At 44.6% G+C, this 20,751-nt stretch overlaps 1 protein-coding gene across 3 annotated transcripts in view; it reads right to left on the minus strand.

Annotated features, from left to right (window-relative positions):
• Window positions 1-231: 231 nt before the first annotated feature.
• The window catches only part of MRPS11 (mitochondrial ribosomal protein S11), a 31,536-nt gene continuing 11,016 nt past the window's right edge, over window positions 232-20,751 (minus strand). For 2 of the 3 annotated variants that reach the window (XM_060755171.2, XM_060755170.2), the window contains exons 5-6: window positions 8,800-8,865; window positions 232-491 (exon numbers count right to left, since the gene is read on the minus strand). In XM_060755171.2, the coding sequence (XP_060611154.2) occupies window positions 384-491; window positions 8,800-8,865 (174 nt within the window). In that variant the 3' untranslated portion in view covers window positions 232-383. The remainder of the gene's footprint in view (window positions 492-8,799; window positions 8,866-20,751) is intronic. The other variant, XM_060755172.2, reaches the window with a different exon arrangement.

The following is a 20,751-nucleotide window of genomic DNA, read 5'->3' on the forward strand; positions in this document are numbered from 1 at the left end:
GGGGAGAAAATGTGTTTGGCAGTGCCTGTGCCTGGCTGTTTGTGTGATTACTGACTTTTTACATCCCTTGATTGTGCCAGAAGCCTATTTTGTTCGAAGTTTGATACCATGTGTGGCTTAAACAAGACAAGCAATAGTCTGAACGCTGTTATTACAAAAACCAGCAGTGGAGAAAAAAGGAAAAGAAGCTAATCAGTGTGCCAGCTTGAGAAAGAGACACAGAGACGGTGGTTTAGCACACAGACTTTATAATAAAACATTATACATACATATATATGTTCATTGCTTGTATTTCTCTGGGCAAAACCCAAGGTTTGAGCCCATTTTGACAGCTGCAACCAGAGCAGAGGAATAGTCTTGCCAACCCAGTGCAAGTTTCGACCTCACAGTCTTCGCGCCTTTCGAGGCCTGCAGCCATTGTGTGGAATCGGGGTGTCGTCTGTGATGGAGATCACCTCCAAACCGCCCATGGTGAGCCCTTTGATAGCAGCCTAGAAGAGAAAACAAATCCTTTGGGTTTCCCCCCTGAGATAATAAAGCATACTGAAACATAAAGATGCTGTAGTGAAATTGCTACTATATGTTAAAGTTTTGGTGTATAGCTCTATGTTTACATATGGAAGATAGGGGAGAATAGGCACAGACAGGGTAGCAACAGCAGAGATAGGTTGTTGTAGGTTTTTCCGGGCTATATGGCCATGTTCTGGAGGCAATTTTTCTCCTGACGTTTCGCCTGCATCTATGGCAAGCATCCTCAGAGGTGGTGAGGTCTGTTGGAAGTAGGAAAAATGGGTTTATATATCTGTGGAATGACCAGAGTGAGATATATAAACCCATTTTTCCTACTTCCAACCGACCTCACTACCTCTGAGGATGTTTGCCATAGATGCAGGCGAAATGTCAGGAGAAAAATTGCCTCCAGAACATGGCCATATAGCCCGGAAAAACCTACAACAACCAAGTGATTCCGGCCATGAAAGCCTTCAACAATACAGCAGAGATAGGATTCATTTGCATATGTGAAGCCGATTGGTCATATGCAGATTAGTGTAGGCCCAGGATTTGAAAAGGCTGCTAGGCCAAAATGACAGTTGGGCAGTTATGAAGATGTGCTAAAGACTTCTGATATAGAGAAGCAGTTAGTTAAATAGATCTCGAGTTTTAACGAACATAAAGAAGGCTAGTGTTGCCTTAGTTCAGAATATAATTCAGCCAAGAGTGTGTAAACAAGTAACATGTTTGTGAATGTGAAACATTGATGGTTTATTCAGAAACGTTAACCAAGTAAATGATACTGACTGTAAGCCTCAAGATTGCAACAAAACACAAATGTAACCACAAGCGTTGGAGCCAGAAGTCATAAATAAACTGTGTTACTTTGTTATACACAAGAGTGTTTCATTGCCTGTGATATAAAGTACAAAGGTTTGACAGCATACAGAAAGTCCCTGCCAATATAAAAGAAGAAACTGAACTAATATAAGGCAGCAAAGTGTTTTTTAAAAAGAGGAAACAGTCTCTCTCCCTCGCCAGAGATGCCTTATATGAAAGCACATTCTCAAGGACCCTTCCACACTACACACTTGCAGCACTTTGATTCCACTTTAACTGGCATGTCAACATCATATGGAATCTGGGGACTTTTAAATAGACCTCCTCCTAAATGACCTTTCCACACAGCCAAATAACCCAGAATATCAAGGCAGTTGATTCACAATATCTGCTTGGAACTGGGTTATCTGTGCCCACACTACCATATAATCCAGTTCAATGTGGATTTTAATATGCAACTGTGTGGAAGGGACCTAAATTGTAAATCCCAGCATTCCATACGATATTGCCATAGTAGTTATACTTTCACTCTGCTCTCAGTCCACAAAGCTCAGGATTGACTAGATTGATTGGAACGTGCTCCATATTAAATATATTACACAATGATAGCATGGTAATTGCAACTGCCATGGCTCAATCCTATCAAATTCTGAGATTTCTAGTTTAGTGAGGAACTTAGAATTTGGGCTCCCTGGTGGCATAGAGGGTTAAACCGCTGAGCTGTTGAACTTGCTGATTGAAAGGTCGGCGGTTCAAAACCAGGGTGCGGGGTGAGCTCCCGCTGTTAGACCCAGCTTCTGCCAACCTAGCAGTTTGAAAACATGCAAATGTAAGTAGAACAATAGATTCTACTGGCTGTTAGGAATTGTGGGAGTTGTGGACATCAGGCTAGCCCCCTCCCTGTTGATATTCCGCAGGAAGTTAAAGACCTGGCTGTTTAAGAAGGCATTTGATCAAGAAGTGCAATGACTGGTAATTTGACCATAGGAATGGAACAACGGAAATGATATCGGATTGTGGCTTTGACGATGAGACGATTCGGAATGTAGCAGAAATTTTGTAGTAATGTTGTTTTGATAAGATGTTTTTCTGATAATGATGAATTGTGGATTATTTTGCACTATGTTTTGTAAATTGCACCTGTTTTTTCATGTTGTACACCGCAATGAGTCGCCCTTGGGCTGAGAATTGCGGTATATAAGCGCAGTAAATAAATAAATAAATAAGTCCAAAACACCTGAAGGGCCAAAGTTTGCCCATGCCTGCTGTAGAGCCATACAGTCTCCAGCTTGCCTCACAAATATAACCCTTCAAAGGTAACCCAAGTATTAATCCTCACTATTTAGAATCATAGAATCAAAGAGTTGGAAGAGACCTCATGGGCCATCCAGCCCAACCCCATTCTGCCAAGAAGCAGGAATATTGCATTCAAATCACCCCTGACAAATGGCCATCCAGCCTCTGCTTAAAAGCTTCCAAAGAAGGAGCCTCCACCACACTCCGGGGCAGAGAGTTCCACTGCTGAACGGCTCTCACAGTCAGGAAGTTCTTCCTAATGTTCAGATGGAATCTCCTCTCTTGTAGTTTGAAGCCATGGTTCCATTGCGTCCTAGTCTCCAAGGAAGCAGAAAACAAGCTTGCTCTCTCCTCCTCCCTGTGGCTTCCTCTCACATATTTATACATGGCTATCATATCTCCTCTCAGCCTTCTCTTCTTCAGGCTAAACATGCCCAGTTCCCTAAGCCGCTCCTCATAGGGCTTGTTCTCCAGAGCCTTGATCATTTTAGTCGCCCTCCTCTGGATACATTCCAGCTTGTCAATATCTCTCTTGAATTGTGGTGCCCAGAATTGGACACAATATTCCAGATGTGGTCTAACCAAAGCAGAATAGAGGGGTAGCATTACTTCCTTAGATCTAGACACTATGCTCCTATTGATGCAGGCCAAAATCCCATTGGCTTTTTTTGCTGCCACATCACATTGTTGGCTCATGTTTAACTTGTTGTCCACGAGGACTCCAAGATCTTTTTCACACGTACTGCTCTCGAGCCAGGCGTCCCCCATTCTGTATCTTTGCATTTCATTTTTTCTGCCAAAGTGGAGTATCTTGCATTTGTCACTGTTGAACTTCATTTTGTTAGTTTTGGCCCATCTCTAATCTGTCAAGATCGTTTTGAATCCTGCTCCTGTCCTCTGGAGTCTTGGCTCTCCCTCCAAATTGGTGTCGTCTGCAAACTTGATGATCCTGCCTTCTAGCCCTTCATCTCAGTCGTTAATAAAGATCCTGATCAGGACCGGGCCCAGGACGGAACCCTGCGGCACTCCGCTCGTCACTTCTTTCCAAGATGAAGAGGAAGCATTAGTGAGCACTCTCTGTGTTCGTCCACTTAACCAATTCCAGATCCACCTCACCGTAGTTTTGCCTAGCCCACATTGGACTAGTTTCCTTGCCAGAAGGTCATGGGGGACCTTGTCGAAGGCTTTACTGAAATCCAGGTACGCTCCATCCACGGCATTCCCCGCATCTACCCAGCTTGTAGCTCTATCGAAGAAAGAGATCAGATGAGTCTGGCATGACTTGTTTTTGATAAATCCATGTTGACTATTAGCGATGACTGCATTTGTTTCTAAGTGTTTGCAGACCGCTTCCTTAACAATCTTTTCCAGAATCTTGCCCGGTATCGACGTGAGACTGACCGGACGGTAGTTGTTTGGGTCGTCCTTTTTCTTACACCATGGTGTATATGTGATGCTGCAAACAGGCATTTCTCAATCCTGTTGCTTCACCTCATCTCTGAAGGCTGGAGGACTCTGACATCAGTCATATCTCCCAGACAATGTAAGTTTCTCTCAGAACAAATACAGCTAGTATGACAATGCTGTAGCAATGAGAAAACCTCCCCCTGAAAAAGTAGGAGAGCTAAGCAGACCTAATCTGACCACCTCCCGTGGAGCAGCGGATGTACTGCCGAGACCCCTGAGGTGCCTTCCAAAACTAAGATTCTGTCTCCAGCACACAGAACAACCTCAATTGCCAGGACCCCCGAGGCCACGCGTGCTTCTGGGCCTCCAATATCTCACTAAAGTTGACAAGCAGGTTTCTTTCTTTGGAAAGGTATGCAGCCTGAATGCCAGATCCGCTTCCTCTTAACTTCCCAAAGCGAACCACTTGCAAATGCAATGATTCTTAGACATGTCATGTACTAACTAAGGATGTGGAAGGCAAAAATTGGACTGGTTTATTTAGAGACGAATAAACCTTTATGGAGATACAGGCAGTCCCCGAGTTACAAGCATCCAACTTTGAAAAATGACTCCTAGTTAAGAACGGGTCTGAGACAACATATATTTATAATATTATCATATAATGCAATATAATACTACTAATAATATGATATTATAATTAATATCATATTATTGTATGATACTATTAGTAATGTAATATCACTAATAGTATTACAATATAATGGTATAGTACAATATAGTAATATTTAATACTGATACTGTACTATGCTAATAATATATTATATTGTAATAAGCCGCTCTGAGTCCCCTTCGAGGTGAGAAGGGCAGCATATAAATGTCGTAAATAAAATAAATAGGAAGTGAGAGAAATCTTCCCCTCGGGAGAGAAATCTGCTCCTCAAAGAGTTGTTATCATGGGGAAAAGGTGACTCCACTGAAGTTTTATCCTTTTCCCCCACAACAAGCCTTTTTTTGGGTTGCTGGGAGTTTTCTGAGTTCCAGAAGCATCCTCTCCTGATGTTTCACCCACATCTATGGCAGGCACCCTCAGAGGTTGTGAGGTCTGTTGGAAATTAGGCTAGCAGGGTTTATATATTTGTGGAATGATGTCCAGGATGGGAGAAAAAAATAACTCTTCTGTTTGAGGCAAGTGTGAATGTTGCAATTGGCCATCTTGATTAGCATTTAATGGTCTTGCAGCTTCAAAGCCTGTCTGGTAGGATCCTTTGTAGGGAGGAGTTTGCTGGCCCTGATTGTTTCCTGTCTTGAATTTCCCTGTTTTTGAGTGTTGTACTTTATTTACTGTCCTGATTTTCCAGTTTTTTAAATACTGGGAGCCAGATTGTGTTCATTTTCATGGTCTCTTCCTTTCTGTTGAAATTGTCCACCTGCTTCTTGTGGATTTCAATGGCTTCTCTGTGTCGCCTGACATGGTGGTTGTTGGTGTGGTCCAGCATTTGTGTGTTCTCAAATAATCTGCTGTGTCCAGGCTGGTTCCTCAGGTGCTCTGCTATGGCTGACTTCTCTGGTTGGAGTAGTTTTCAGTGCCTTCCATGTTCCTTGATTCATATCTGGGCAATACTGTGTTTGGTGGTCCCTATGGAGACTTGTCCACAGCTGCTTGGTATACAGTACCGTCCTGGAGATGTGAGAAGATCCCTCTTGTCCTTTGCTGAACGTAGCATTTGTTGGATTTTGTTAGTGGGTCTGTAGATAGTTTGTAGGTTGTGTTTCCTCATCAGCTTCCCAATGCAGTCAGTGATGTATGGTAAGGACACTATTCCTTTGGGTGGATCTTCATCTTGACTCTCGTGGCTTGTTCTTGGCCTTGCAACTCTTCTGATGTCTGTGGTGGAGTCTCCATTGGCCTGTAGAGCCCAGTTTAAGTGGTTCAGTTTCCCTTGGAGGAGGTGGGCTTCGCAGATTCGTTTTGCATGGTCTGCTAGGGCTTTAATTCTGCTTTTTTTTTGTGACTTGGAGTTTTTATGTAGATATCTATCTGTGTATAGGTTTTCTGTAAACTGTGTGACCCAATTGTTGATCTGGTTTGCAGATGACGTTCATTCGTTCAGTCGTTTCTAACTCTTCGTGACCTCATGGACCAGCCCACGCCAGAGCTCCCTGTTGGCCGTCACCACCCCCAATCCAGTCACTTCAAGGATCCCATCCATCCATCTTGCCCTTGGTCGGCCCCTCTTCCTTTTTCTTTCCATTTTCCACAGCATCATTGTCTTCTCTAAGCTTTCCTTTCATGATGTGGTCAAAGTATTTCATCTTTGCCTCTACTCTCCTTCCCTCCGATGAGCACTCGGGCATTATTTCCTGAAGTATGGACTGGTTGGATCTTCTCACAGTCCAAGACACTCTCAGAACTTTCATACAACCATAGAATCAAAGAGTTGGAAGAGACCTCCTGGGCAATCATCCAGTCCAACCCCATCCTGCCAAGAAGCAGCAATATTGCATTCAAAGCACCCCTGACAAATGGCCATCCAGCCTCTGTTTAAAAGCTTCTAAAGAAGGAGCCTCCACTACACTCCAGAGCAGAGAGTTCCACTGCTGAACGGCTCTCATGTTCAGATGGAATCTCCTTTCTTGTAGTTTGAAGCCATTGTTCCGTGTCCTAATCTCCATGGAAGCAGTAAACAAGCTTGCTCCCTCCTCCCCGTGGCTTCCTTTCACATACTTATACATGGTTATCATATCTCCTCTCAGTCTTCTCTTCTTGGAGTTTTTATGTAGGTATCTATCTGCGTATAGGTTTTCTGTAAACTGTGTGACCCAATTGTTGATCTAGTTTGCAGATGACATTGTTCATTCGTTCAGTCGTTTCTGACTCTTCGTGACCTCATGGACCAGCCCACGCCAGAGCTCCCTGTCGGCCGTCACCACCCCCAGCTCCTTCAAGGTCAGTCCAGTCACTTCAAGGATGCCATCCATCCATCTTGCCCTTGGTCGGCCCCTCTTCCTTTTGCCTTCCACTTTCCCTAGCATCATTCCCTTCTCTAGGCTTGGCTGTCTCCTCATGATGTGGCCAAAGGACTTCCACTTTCCCTCTACTCTCCTTCCCTCCAGTGAGCAGCCGGGCTTTCTTTCCTGGAGGATGGACTGGTTGGATCTTCTCGCAGTCCAAGGCACTCTCAGCACTTTCCTCCAACACCACAGCTCAAAAGCCTCTCTCTTCCTTTGCTCAGCCTTCCCTAAGGTCCAGCTCTCACATCCATAGATTGCACATGACTAGGACATCTAAAAATGGCAGTTTTCCTTCAATTTCTTTTTCCATGGTGAATTGGATCCTTGGGTTGATGCTGTTCAGGTGGTCCAGGACCTTGTTTAGTTCTTCTTCTCTGTGGCTCCAAATGGTGAAGGTGTCATCCACATATTTGAACCATATAGTGGGCTTTTTTTCTTGCTGTTTCCAGGGCTTGTTTTTCAAAGCGTTCCATGTAGAAATTTGCTATGACTGAGCTGAGAGGGCTCCCCGTGGCTACTCCATCTTTCTGTTCATAGAATTCATTGTTCCACTGGAAGTAGCTTGTGGTGAGGCAATGGTCATACAGGGCTGTGATGTCTTCTGGGAAATTCTGGCTGATTATTGGGATAGTGTCTGCTACCAGGATTTTGGTAAATAGAGACACCACATCGAAGCTGATCAGTATGTCACTGGTGCTGTGGGCAAAACGTCAGGAGAGAATGCTTCTGGAACACGACTATACAGCCTGGAAAACTCACAGCAATAATAATAATGAACCTTTATTTGTACCCTGCTACCATCTCCCAAAGGACTCGGTGCGGCTACCGGGATCTTGGTAAATAGAGGCACCACATCGAAGCTGATCAGTATGTCACTGGTGCTGTGGGCAAAACGTCAGGAGAGAATGCTTCTGGAACATGGCTATACAGCCTGGAAAACTCACATCAATAATAATAAACCTTTATTTGTACCCCGCTACTCAAAGGACTCGGTGAGGCTTACAAGAGGCCGAGCCCAAATACAACAATAAAACAACAACAACACAATAATTCAAAAAAAAAAAAAAAACAACAACAACAAAGCAATAGCAAAGAATAGCAATACATTAACAACACCCAATGATGCAATTAAAAATAATGGACGGGCCAAATGTAATAATTAAAATTAAAAATTAAAAATGCTGGGCATGACAAGGTGGGGTGTTTGGAGGGGGGTGGGCATGCGGATATCCTGGATCTCTGATAAAGTGCGTTGGGACATAATGCTCGGAGTTTCCTTATTCTGGGAAGGCACACTGGAACAACCACGTTTTCAAGCTCCTCCTAAAGATTGCTAGTGACGGGGCCTAGCCTGATGTCTTTAGGGAGAGAGTTCCAGAGTCGAGGGGCCACCACCGAGAAGGCCCTATCCCTCGTCCCCACCAGTCGCGCTTGCAATGCAAGCAACCCAATGATTCCAGCCAGGAAAGCCTTCGACAATACAAAATCTATCTTGTTCGTAACTTAGCGACTGTCTGCATATGAGAAAGTACTGCTTTCATGTCCACCTGAAAATGCAGTTACTTATTTCACCCCTAATTCCTCCATTTAATGCTACTTGTCCCTTTTTCTTAATACTTCATCACCATTTAAGATGGCATGTTATTTGGAGCAGGAGTGATTTTCCCCTCTGAGCTGTTGAGTTTGAAATTGCAAAGTGCTGCTTGCATTAATGGCACTCAGGTGATGATTAGAAAAGGAAATTTGTACCATTCGTCCCGGTCCCAGGCCTTTCACCACAACCCGAACGTGCAATACGCCCTTGGCACAGGCTTTCTGGGAAGGAAGAGAGAAGAGAAACCATTTTGTTTACTTACATGCAAAGCCATTCATGTTGCTATGAGAAGTTTTGTGGAGAAAGGACAGAAGGTGAGGCCAGAGAACATGGATGGTCATCGCACATTCACACAGCATCACAATTAACAACTACAATAATGCATCCTAAAAGGCTTGCTACATTAAGAAATAAATTAAAACATCCAGTTGCAGGGTTTCTGCTACTCTTAGTCTTCTATTAAATGTCTTCTTGGATGTTGAGAGAGTGACAGTTTCTATGACTCTCCTAGGCTAAGTTTGCCATCTAGTGGCTACGTCAACCTTTTTATGTATACCAATATTTCTTCAAGTTATGAGAGCAAACCACGTTTCCTTTCCACTGGTTCCTTTTTCCCTCTTTAATATATGTTCATATTTCAATTTTAAAAGTCTTTGTCAAAGAAGCTCCTTTTGATAGAGCCATTTTATGGACTCGTACAGCACAGATCTGTATGTTTGGCCACCAAAAACGGAAATAATAATAATAATAATAATAATAATAATAATAATGTATTATTAATGAAAAACAAGCCCTGGAGACAGCAACCAAAAAGCCCACGATATGGTTCAGAGATGTGGATGACACCTTCACCATTTGGAGCCATGGAGGAGAAGAACTCAACAGGTTCCTGGACCATCTCAACAGCATCCACCCAAACATATGGTTCAGAGATGTGGATGACACCTTCACCATTTGGAGCCATGGAGGAGAAGAACTCAACAGGTTCCTGGACCATCTCAACAGCATCCACCCAAACATATGGTTCAGAGATGTGGATGACACCTTCACCATTTGGAGCCATGGAGAAGAAGAACTCAACAGGTTCTTGGACCATCTGAACAGCATCAACCCAGACATATGGTTCAGAGATGTGGATGACACCTTCACCATTTGGAGCCATGGAGAAGAAGAACTCAACAGGTTCTTGGACCATCTCAACAGCATCAACCCAAACATATGGTTCAGAGATGTGGATGACACCTTCACCATTTGGAGCCATGGAGAAGAAGAACTCAACAGGTTCCTGGACCATCTCAACAGCATCAACCCAAACATATGGTTCAGAGATGTGGATGACACCTTCACCATTTGGAGCCATGGAGAAGAAGAACTCAACAGGTTCCTGGACCATCTGAACATTATCCACCCAAACATATGGTTCAGATATGTGGATGACACCTTCACCATTTGGAGCCATGGAGGAGAAGAACTCAACAGGTTCCTGGACCATCTCAACAGCATCAACCCAAACATATGGTTCAGAGATGTGGATGACACCTTCACCATTTGGAGCCATGGAGAAGAAGAACTCAACAGGTTCCTGGACCATCTGAACAGCATCCACCCAAACATCCAGCTCACCATGGAAAAAGAAAATGAAGGAAGACTGCCTTTCCTAGATGTCCTAGTCATCCGCAAACCAGATCAACAATTGGGTCACACCGTTGACAGAAAACCCACACACACAGATAGATATCTACATCAAAACTCCAACCATCACCCAAGTCAAAAAAGAAGCACCATTAAAGCCTTGGCAGACCGTGCAAAAGGAACCTGCGAACCCCACCTCCTCCAAGATGGACTGAACCACCTCAACTGGGCTCTCCAGGCAAATGGAGACTCCTCCTCAGACATCAGAAGAGCTGCAAGACAACCGAGAAGAAGCCACGAGAGTCAAGATGAAGATCCACCCAGAGGAAAAGTGTTCCTGCCATACGTCAAGGGAACCACTGACTGCAGAGGGAAGCTGATGAGGAAACACAACATACAAACAATCTACAAACCCACCAAGAAAATCCAACAAATGCTCCATTCAGCAAAGCACAAGAGGGATCCTCTCACCTCTGCAGGAGTCTACCGTATACCATGCAGCTGTGGACAAGTCTACATAGGGACCACCAAACGCAGCGTTGCCCAGACACGCATCAAGGAACCTGAAAGGCACTGCAGACTACTTCAACCAGAGAAGTCAGCCATAGCAGAGCACCTGATGAACCAACCTGGACACAGCATATTATTTGAGAACACAGAAATGCTGGACCACTCTCACAACCACCATGTCAGACTACACAGAGAAGCCATTGAAATCCACAAGCATGTGGACAATTTCAACAGAAAGGAAGAGACCATGAAAATGAACAAAATCTGGCTACCAGTATTAAAAAAAACTCTAAAATTACAACAGCACAACAAAAGAGAAGAAACAACCAGGCACATCTTAACACCTCTCAACAGAACATTTCCCAGGCTCAGCCAGGCCTTCAAATGCTAATGAAGGTGGCCAGCTGAAACATTCACACCTAGCTTCAGCAGAGAGCTCTTTGCCCCACCCCAGTTATTCCACAGATATATAAACCCATTTTCCTACTTCCAACAGATCTCACTACCTCTGAAGATGCTTGCCATAGATGCAGGCGAAACGTCAGGAGAAATGCCTCTAGAACATGGCCCTATAGCCCGAAAAAACCTACAAGAACCTATTGATTCCAGCCATGAAAGCCTTCAACAATATAAACCCATTTTCCTATTTCCAACAGACCTCATTACCTCTGAGAATGCTTGCCATAGATGCAGGCGAAACGTCAGGAGAAAAAATTGCCTCCAGAACATGGCCATATAGCCCGGAAAAACCTAAAACAATCCAATAATGTATTGTCGAAGGCTTTCATGGCCGGAATCCCTGGGTTGTTGTAGGTTTTTCCGGGCTACTAGTATTAAAGGACTCAAAAATCACAACAGCAAAACAACAGAGGGGAAACATACAGGCACATAAAATCACTCTCAACAAGGGATCCCCCCCCCCCCCGGGCACTTCCAAGCCATTGAATGCTAATCAAGGTGATCAGCTGAAACATTCACATCTAGCCCCAGCAGACAAGAGTCCTTTGTCCCACCCTGGTCATTCCACAGATATATAAACCCAATTTTCCTACTTCCAAACAGACCTCACTACCTATGCTTGCCATAGATGCAGGCAAAACGTCAGGAGAAATATTGCCTCCAGAACATGGCCATATAGCCCGGAAAAACCTACAACAACCCAATAATAACAATAACAACAACACTTTATTTGTACCCCGCTACCATCTCCCCAAGGGACTCGGTGCAGCTTACATGAGGCCGAGCCCAAATACAACAATACAAACAGTAATAAACAACAATACAAGCAATTAGAAATAAAACATGGACAATACAATAATGCAACATTAGCAATAACACCACACGATTAAAAACTATGGGAAGGCCAAATGTAAAATTAAAATTAATGCTGGACATGGGCAAAAAAAGTGATGGGGCGGTTTGTGGAAACATACCAGCAGACCTAAAACAATATCAAGGACAAAGTGCTATGGGATCATTATTCTGGGAAGGCACACTGGAACAGCCACGTCTTCAAGCTCCTCCTAAAGACTGCCAGAGTTGGGGCCTGCCTGATGTCCTTAGGGAATGAGTTCCAGAGTCGAGGGGCCACCACCGAGAAGGCCCTCTCCCTCGTCCCCACCAATCGCGCCACTAACAATGGACCTGGACCACATTTGGCACACAGAACCCCCATGACCAAGTTTGGGGAAAATTCACCTCGATTTAAAGCTGTTGTGGGTACTGGGATTTATAGTTCACCTGCAATCAAAGAGCACTCCGGACCCCACCAACGATGGCCCTGGACCTAACTTGGCACACAGAACCCCCATGACCAAGTTTGGGGGAAATTCACCTTGATTTAAAGCTGTTGTAGGTACTGGGATTTATAGTTCACCTGCAATCAAAGAGCACTCCGGACCCCACCAATGATGGCCCTGGACCTAACTTGGCACACAGAACCCCCATGACCAAGTTTGGGGGAAATTCACCTTGATTTAAAGCTGTTATGGGTACTGGGATTTATAGTTCACCTGCAATCAAAGAGCACTTTGGACCCCACCAACGATGGCCCTGGACCTAATTTGGCACACAGAACCCCCATGACCAAGTTTGGGGAAAATTCACCTTGATTTAAAACTGTTGCAGATACTGGGATTTATAGTTTACCTGCAGTCAAAGAGCACTCCGGACCCCACTAACGATGGCCCTGGACCTAACTTGGCACACAGAGCCCCCATGACCAAGTTTGGGGAAAATTCACCTCGATTTAAAGCTGTTGTGGGTACTGGGATTTATAGTTCACCTGCAATCAAAGAGCACTCTGGATCCCACCAACAATGGCCCTAGACCTAACTTGGCACACAGAACCCCCATGACCAATTTTGGGGGAAATTCACCTTGATTTAAAGTGCTGTTGTAGGTAGTGGGATTTATAGTTCACCAGCAATCAAAGAGCACTCCAGACCCCACCAACGATGGCCCTGGACCTAACTTGGCACACAGAACCCCCATGACCAAGTTTGGGGAAAATTCACCTCGATTTAAAGCTGTTGTGGGTACTGGGATTTATAGTTCACCAGCAATCAAAGAGCACTCCAGACCCCACCAACGATGACCCTGGACCTAACTTGGCACACAGAACCCCCATGACCAAGTTTGGAGAAAATTCACCTCGATTTAAAGCTGTTGTGGGTACTGGGATTTATAGTTCACCAGCAATCAAAGAACACTCCAGACCCCACCAACGATGGCCCTGGACCTAACTTGGCACACAGAACCCCCATGACCAAGTTTGGGGAAAATTCACCTCGATTTAAAGCTGTTGTGGGTACTGGGATTTATAGTTCACCAGCAATCAAAGAGCACTCCAGACCCCACCAACGATGACCCTGGACCTAACTTGGCACACAGAACCCCCATGACCAAGTTTGGAGAAAATTCACCTCGATTTAAAGCTGTTGTGGGTACTGGGATTTATAGTTCACCAGCAATCAAAGAACACTCCAGACCCCACCAACGATGGCCCTGGACCTAACTTGGCACACAGAACCCCCATGACCAAGTTTGGGGAAAATTCACCTCGATTTAAAGCTGTTGTGGGTACTGGGATTTATAGTTCACCTGCAGTCAAAGAGCACTCCGGAGCCCACTAACAATGGCCCTGGACCTAACTTGGCACACAGAACCCCCATGACCAAGTTTGGGGAAATTCACCTTGATTTAAAGCTATTGTAGGTACTGGGATTTATAGTTTACCAGCAATCAAAGAGCACTCCAGACTCCACCAACGATGACCTTTGACCTAACTTGGCACACAGAACCCCCATGACCAAGTCTGGGGGAAATTCACCTTGATTTAAAGCTGTTGTGGGTACTGGGATTTATAGTTCACCAGTAATCAAAGAGCACTCCAGACTCCACTAACGATGGCCCTGGACCTAACTTGGCACACAGAACCCCCATGACCATGTTTGGGGAAAATTTAAAGCTATTGCAGGTACTGAGATTTATAGTTCAAAGAGCACTCTGGACCCCACTAACAATGGCCCTGGATGTCACTTGGCACACAGAACCCCCATGACCAAGTCTGGGGGAAATTCACCTCGATTTAAAGCTGTTGTAGGTACTGAGATTTATAGTTCACCAGTGATCAAAGAGCACTCCAGACCCCACCAACGAAGGCCCTGGACCTAACTTGGCACACAGAACCCCCATGACCAAGTTTGGGGGAAATTCACCTTGATTTAAAGCTGTTGTAGGTACTGGGATTTATAGTTCACCTGCAATCAAAGAGCACTCTGGACCCCACCAACGATGGCCCTGGACCTAATTTGGCACACAGAACCAGCATGACCAAGTTTGGGGGAAATTCACCTCGATTTAAAGCTGTTGTAGGTACTGGGATTTATAGTTCACCAGTAATCAAAGAGTACTCCAGACCCCACCAACGATGGCCCTGGACCTAACTTGGCACACAGAACCCCCATGATCATGTTTGGGGAAAATTCTATGACCAAGTTTGGGGGAAATTTAAAACTATTGCAGGTACTGAGATTTATAGTTCACCTGCAATCAAAGAGCACTCTGGACCCCACTAACAATGGCCCTGGATGTCACTTGGCACACAGAACCCCCATGACCAAGTCTGGGGGAAATTCACCTCGATTTAAAGCTGTTGTAGGTACTGGGATTTATAGTTCACCTGCAATCAAAGAGCACTCCGGACTCCATCAATGATGATCCTGAACCTAACTTGGCACACTGAACCCCCATGACCAACAAAAAATGCAGGAGGGCTTTGGGGAAAACTCACCTTAATTTATAGGAATTATAGTTCGCCTACATCTAGAGAGCACTGTGAATGCAAACAACAATGGATCTGCACCAAATTTGGCACGAATACCCAATATGCCCAAATTTGAAAACTGGTGGATTTGGGGTGGAATTGGCCTTGACATTTGTCAGTTGTAGGTACTGGGATTTATGGTTCACCTGCAATCAAAGAGCACTCCGAACCCTACAGGTGATGGACTTGGACCTAACTTGGCACACAGAAGCCCCGTGGCAAACTGAACGTACTGGATGGATTTGATGGGACTGACCCTCATGGTGGGAGCTGTAGTTCATTCTGGAGATCATACTGAACCCCATCGATGACGCCCAACATTGCAAACTTTAAGTATCGATAGTGTATCAGGGGTTAATCTGGCATGATGTGAGCTGTAGTACACCCACAACCTTATGCATTTTGTAAAATAAATAAATGAGTTCTTTTAATAACTCAATCTAGCAATAAAATAAAGCAAAAGTGGAGGTTGGTCCTTTAATGGATTTTGGAAGCTTTTGAGTGACCTGTGCAATGTTTTCTTTACTTCTGAGAGGTCGACCTGACCCGCTTGCTTCATTCCGAATGCGCATATTGCTAATGCGTGCTGAAACACAGGAGCCGGGAGGGATGTGCGAGCCAATGCGACCGCAGCCTCCCATTCTTGTTTCCCAGCAACTGGAATTCAGAGGCAGGCTGCTTCGAGTAAGTACTGCTTTTTGATAATATATACATCCATCATAACTAATAGCCACTATTATCCTGAGATTCCACGAATTTGCCCAATGGCCCTGCGGAACTGTACAAATTGGAGCCCATCTCCACGCCGAGTAGCAAATCCGTGGATTGGACTCTATAATTGGGCTGAGTATGTACTTACCTATGAAAAAACTTCCGTCTCCCTACCATTTATGAGATCCGTCTTTATCATGTTCCCTCTTTTTAGTTATTTTTTTTCTCCAGGAAAGGGGTTCTTATCTCTTAATTGATTTGTCCTTTTCTAATTCTACAGGGTTTTTTTTTTTGACGTCAGGTTACCAGACCTGACCCCAAAAGTATCCAGACATATGAAAAAAGAACAAACTTTAATAATGTGATATACACACACACACACACACACACACACACACACATACACGCACCCCCCCGGTGGCGCAGTGGATTAAAGTGCTGAGCTGCTGAACTTGCTGACAGAAGTCAGCGGTTCGAATCTGGAAAGTGGGGTGAGCTCTCGCTGTTAGGCCCAGCTTCTGCCAACCTAGCAGTTTGAAAACATGCAAATGTGAGTAGATCAATAGGTACCGCTCTGCTGGAGCTAGGTGAACTACAACTCCAAAACTCAAGGTCAATGCCCACCTAGCTCCAGCAGACAAGAGTCCTTTGTCCCACCCTGGTCATTCCACAGATATATAAATCCTTTTTTCCTAGTTCCAACAGACCTCACTACCTCTGAGGATGCTTGCTATAGATGCAGGCGAAACGTCAGGAGAGAATGCCTCTAGAACATGGCCATATAGCCCGAAAAAACCTACAACAACCCAATGTTATGGTTGGGGGTCACCAGAACATGAGGAACTGTATGAAGGGGTCACAGTCTTAGGAAGGTTGAGAAATACTGCCCTAGAAGGTGGTAGTAGTGAGATACCTCCTCTGAACACAAGATACAAGGCCTTCAGCACACAAGCAATGGCAGTATCACAGTGCAAGCAAATTAGCCTAGTCAACCAAGGAAGGAATTCCTAGCTAAAACACTCTTTTCATCTCTGCTGCCTGTTGCCCACACAAAGGAAAAAAAAACATTTAAGGCAAATAAAGGAAGGTGAAATAAAGAGACAGCAATCTAGGACTCAATGAGGCTTTGAGTATATGTGCTTGCAAACACTACAGAACTAATTTTCTCAATTGCAGCTTAGGGCTCCAGTTCGAATACACAACTTGTGGAGGATGACTCTCTGCCGAACTGGAAATCTGAAATAGTCTACTTTAGGAGAAAGGGGCTGGTCACACACCCAACACACTCCAGTGGGACAGTCGCATGGAGACAGGCTTTGAGGGTGAGTGTTGGAGTGACCCATCGCCTGCGTCCAGCTCAGAGAGAATGGAAACATTTCACACCATTACAGGGAAGAGATGTTCCCTTCTTTTATAGCCCCCACATCCTCCAAGATGAACGGAACCACCTCAACTGGGCTCCACAGGCCAATGAAGACTCCACCTCAGACATCAGAAGAGCTGCAAGACAACCGAGAAGAAGCCACCAGAGTCAAGACGGAGACCCACCCAGAGGGAAAGGGTTCTTGCCAAACATCAAGGGAACTACTGACATGGATGGGATCCTTGAAGTGACTGGCTTGACCTTGAAGGAGCTGGGGATAGTGACGGCTGACAGGGAGCTCTGGCGTGAACTGGTCCATGAGCTCACAAAGACTCAGAAACGACTGAACGAATGAACAACAATAGTCATCTGCAAACTAGATCAACAACAGTTTACAAAAACCTATACACAGATAGATACCTACATAAAAACTCCAAGTCAAAAAAGAAGCACAATTAAAGCCCTAGCAGACCATGCAAAAAAAATATCTACGAACCCCACCTCCTCCAAGGGGAACTGAACCACCTAAACGGGGCTCTACAGGCCAATGGAGACTCCACCACAGACATCAGAAGAGCTGCAAGACCACCGAGAAGAAGCCACGAGAGTCAAGACAGAGACCCACCCAGAGGGAAAGGGTTCTTGCCATACATCAAGGGAACCACTGACCGCAGAGGGAAGCTGATGAGGAAACACAACATACAAACCACCTATAGACCCACCAAGAAAATCCAACAAATGCTCTGTTCAGCAAAGGACAAGAGGGATCCTCTCACCTCTGCAGGAGTCTACCGTGTACCATGCAGCTGTGGACAAGAAGTCTCCAGAGGGACCACCACACGCAGCAGCAGCATTGCCCAGACACGCATCAAGGAACATGAAAGGCACTGCAGACTACTTCAACCAGAGAAGTCAGCCATAGCAGAGCACCGGATGAACCAGCCTGGACACAGCAGATTATTGGAGAACACAGAAATGCTGGACCACTCTCACAACCACAATGTCAGGCTACACAGAGAAGCCATTGAAACCCACAAGAAGCAGGTGGACAATTTCAACAGAAAGGAGGAAACCATGAAAATGAACAAAATCTGGCTACCAGTATTAAAAAAAAACTCTAACATTATAACAGCAAAACAACAGAGAGGAAACAAACAAGGACATCTAATCACTTGTCAACAAAAGATTGCTCCAGGCACTGCCAGGCTATCAAATGCTAATCAAGGTGGTCAGTAGAAACATTCCCACCTAGCTGCAGCAGACAAGAGTCCTTTGTCCCACCTTGGTCATTCCACAGACATATAAACCCTTTTTCCTAGTTCCAACAGACCTCACTACCTCTGAGGATGCTTGCCATAGATGCATTTGTGTATTTAGGAAGTGTCTGGGGCACCTGCTTTTTGTAAGCAGAGTCCACTTGTACTTCCTCCTCTTGAAAGCTTGACAAATAATAATAATAATAATAATAATAATAATAATAATAATAATACATCACACAGTCCTAGACACTTGGGAAGTGTCCGACGTTTGATCCAATTCAACAGCCAGCAGAGTGTCTGCTATGAACTCATCTTGTTGTGTTTCAAATAATAATAATAACAATAATAATAATAATATTTTATTTATACCCCACCACCATCTCCCCAAGGGGACTTGGGGCGGCTTACATGAAGCCAAGCCCAACAACACATCAGTAAATAACAAAGCAGCAAGCAAATAAAACAGTACAATTAATATAATTCACATATAAGCAATAACACAAAAAAAATTAAAAACTTTATGGCTGGGCCAGATGTAATAGATTAAAATTTTAAAATAAACACTGGGTGTGTGACTACCCATCTTTCCCTTCATCCGGGCTTTAGCACAGCAGGTTAATCACCAAGCAATATATCCCTAAATGCACTTTATTAATGATCCAAGATTGTCTGCACATTTCTTCCCTCTCCAAAACTTCTATCCCAGTTACATGTCACCTTGTCATGCCCAGCATTATTTTTTAAAAATTTTAATTATTAGATTTGGCCCAGCCATAGGTTTTTAAACGCGTCATGTTATTGTTAATGTTTATTGCTTATTTTTGCTTATGAGTTTATTTATTGTTTTGTATTACTGTTGTTATTGTTTATTGTTGTATTCTGGGCTCGGCCTCATGTATCATAGAATCATAGAATCAAAGAGTTGGAAGAGACCTCCTGGGCCATCCAGTCCAACCCCATTCTGCCAAGAAGCAGGAATATTGCATTCAAATCACCCCTGACAAATGGCCATCCAGCCTCTGCTTAAAAGCATCCAAAGAAGGAGCCTCCACCACACTCCCTCCGGGGCAGAGAGTTCCACTGCTGAACGGCTCTCACAGTCAGGAAGTTCTTCCTAATGTTCAGATGGAATCTCCTCTCTTGTAGTTGGAAGCCATTGTTCCACTGCGTCCTAGTCTCCAAGGAAGCAGAAAACAAGCTTGCTCCCTCCTCCTCCCTGTGGCTTCCTCTCACATATTTATACATGGCCCTCATCATATCTCCTCTCAGCCTTCTCTTCTTCAGGCTAAACATGCCCAGCTCCTTAAGCCGCTCCTCATAGGGCTTGTTCTCCAGACCTTTTATCATTTTAGTCGCTCTCCTCTGGACACATTCCAGCTTGTCAATATCTCTCTTGAATTGTGGTGCCCAGAATTGGACACAATATTCCAGGTAAAGTGGTCTAAGCAAAGCGGAATAGAGGGGTAGCATTACTTCCTTAGATCTAGACACTATGCTCCTATTGATGCAGGCCAAAATCCCATTGGCTTTTTTTGCCGCCACATCACATTGTTGGCTCATGTCTAACTTCCTGTCCACGAGGACTCCAAGATCTTTTCCACACGTACTGCTCTCGAGCCAGGCATCGTCCCCCATTCTGTATCTTTGCATTTCATTTTTTCTGCCAAAGTGGAGTATCTTGCATTTGTCACTGTTGAACTTCATTTTGTTAGTTTTGGCCCTTCATCTCTCTAATCTGTCAAGATCCCTTTGAATCCTGCTCCTGTCCTCTGGACTATTGGCTATCCCTCCCAATTTGGTGTCGTCTGCAAACTTGATGATCATGCCTTCTAGCCCTTCATCTAAGTCATTAATAAAGATATTGAACAAGACCGGGCCCAGGACGGAACCCTGCGGCACTCCACTTGTCACTTCTTTCCAAGATGAAGAGGAAGCATTAGTGAGCACTCTCTGTGTTCGTCCACTTAACCAATTACAGATCCACCTCACCGTAGTTTTGCCTCGCCCACATTGGACTAGTTTCCTTGCCAGAAGGTCATGGGGGACCTTGTCAAAGAAGGCCTTCCTGAAATCCAGGTACGCTACATCCACGGCATTCCCCGCATCTACCCAGCTTGTAGCTCTATCGAAGAAAGAGATCAGATGAGTCTGGCATGACTTGTTTTTGATAAATCCATGTTGACTATTAGCGATGACTGCATTTGTTTCTAAGTGTTTGCAGACCGCTTCCTTAACAATCTTTTCCAGAATGTAAGCCGCACCGAGTCCCTTGGGGAGATGGTAGCGGGGTACAAATAAAGATTAT

This window comes from Anolis sagrei, chromosome 9 (assembly GCF_037176765.1).
Source record: "Anolis sagrei isolate rAnoSag1 chromosome 9, rAnoSag1.mat, whole genome shotgun sequence".
NCBI classification, from domain to species: domain Eukaryota; kingdom Metazoa; phylum Chordata; class Lepidosauria; order Squamata; family Dactyloidae; genus Anolis; species Anolis sagrei.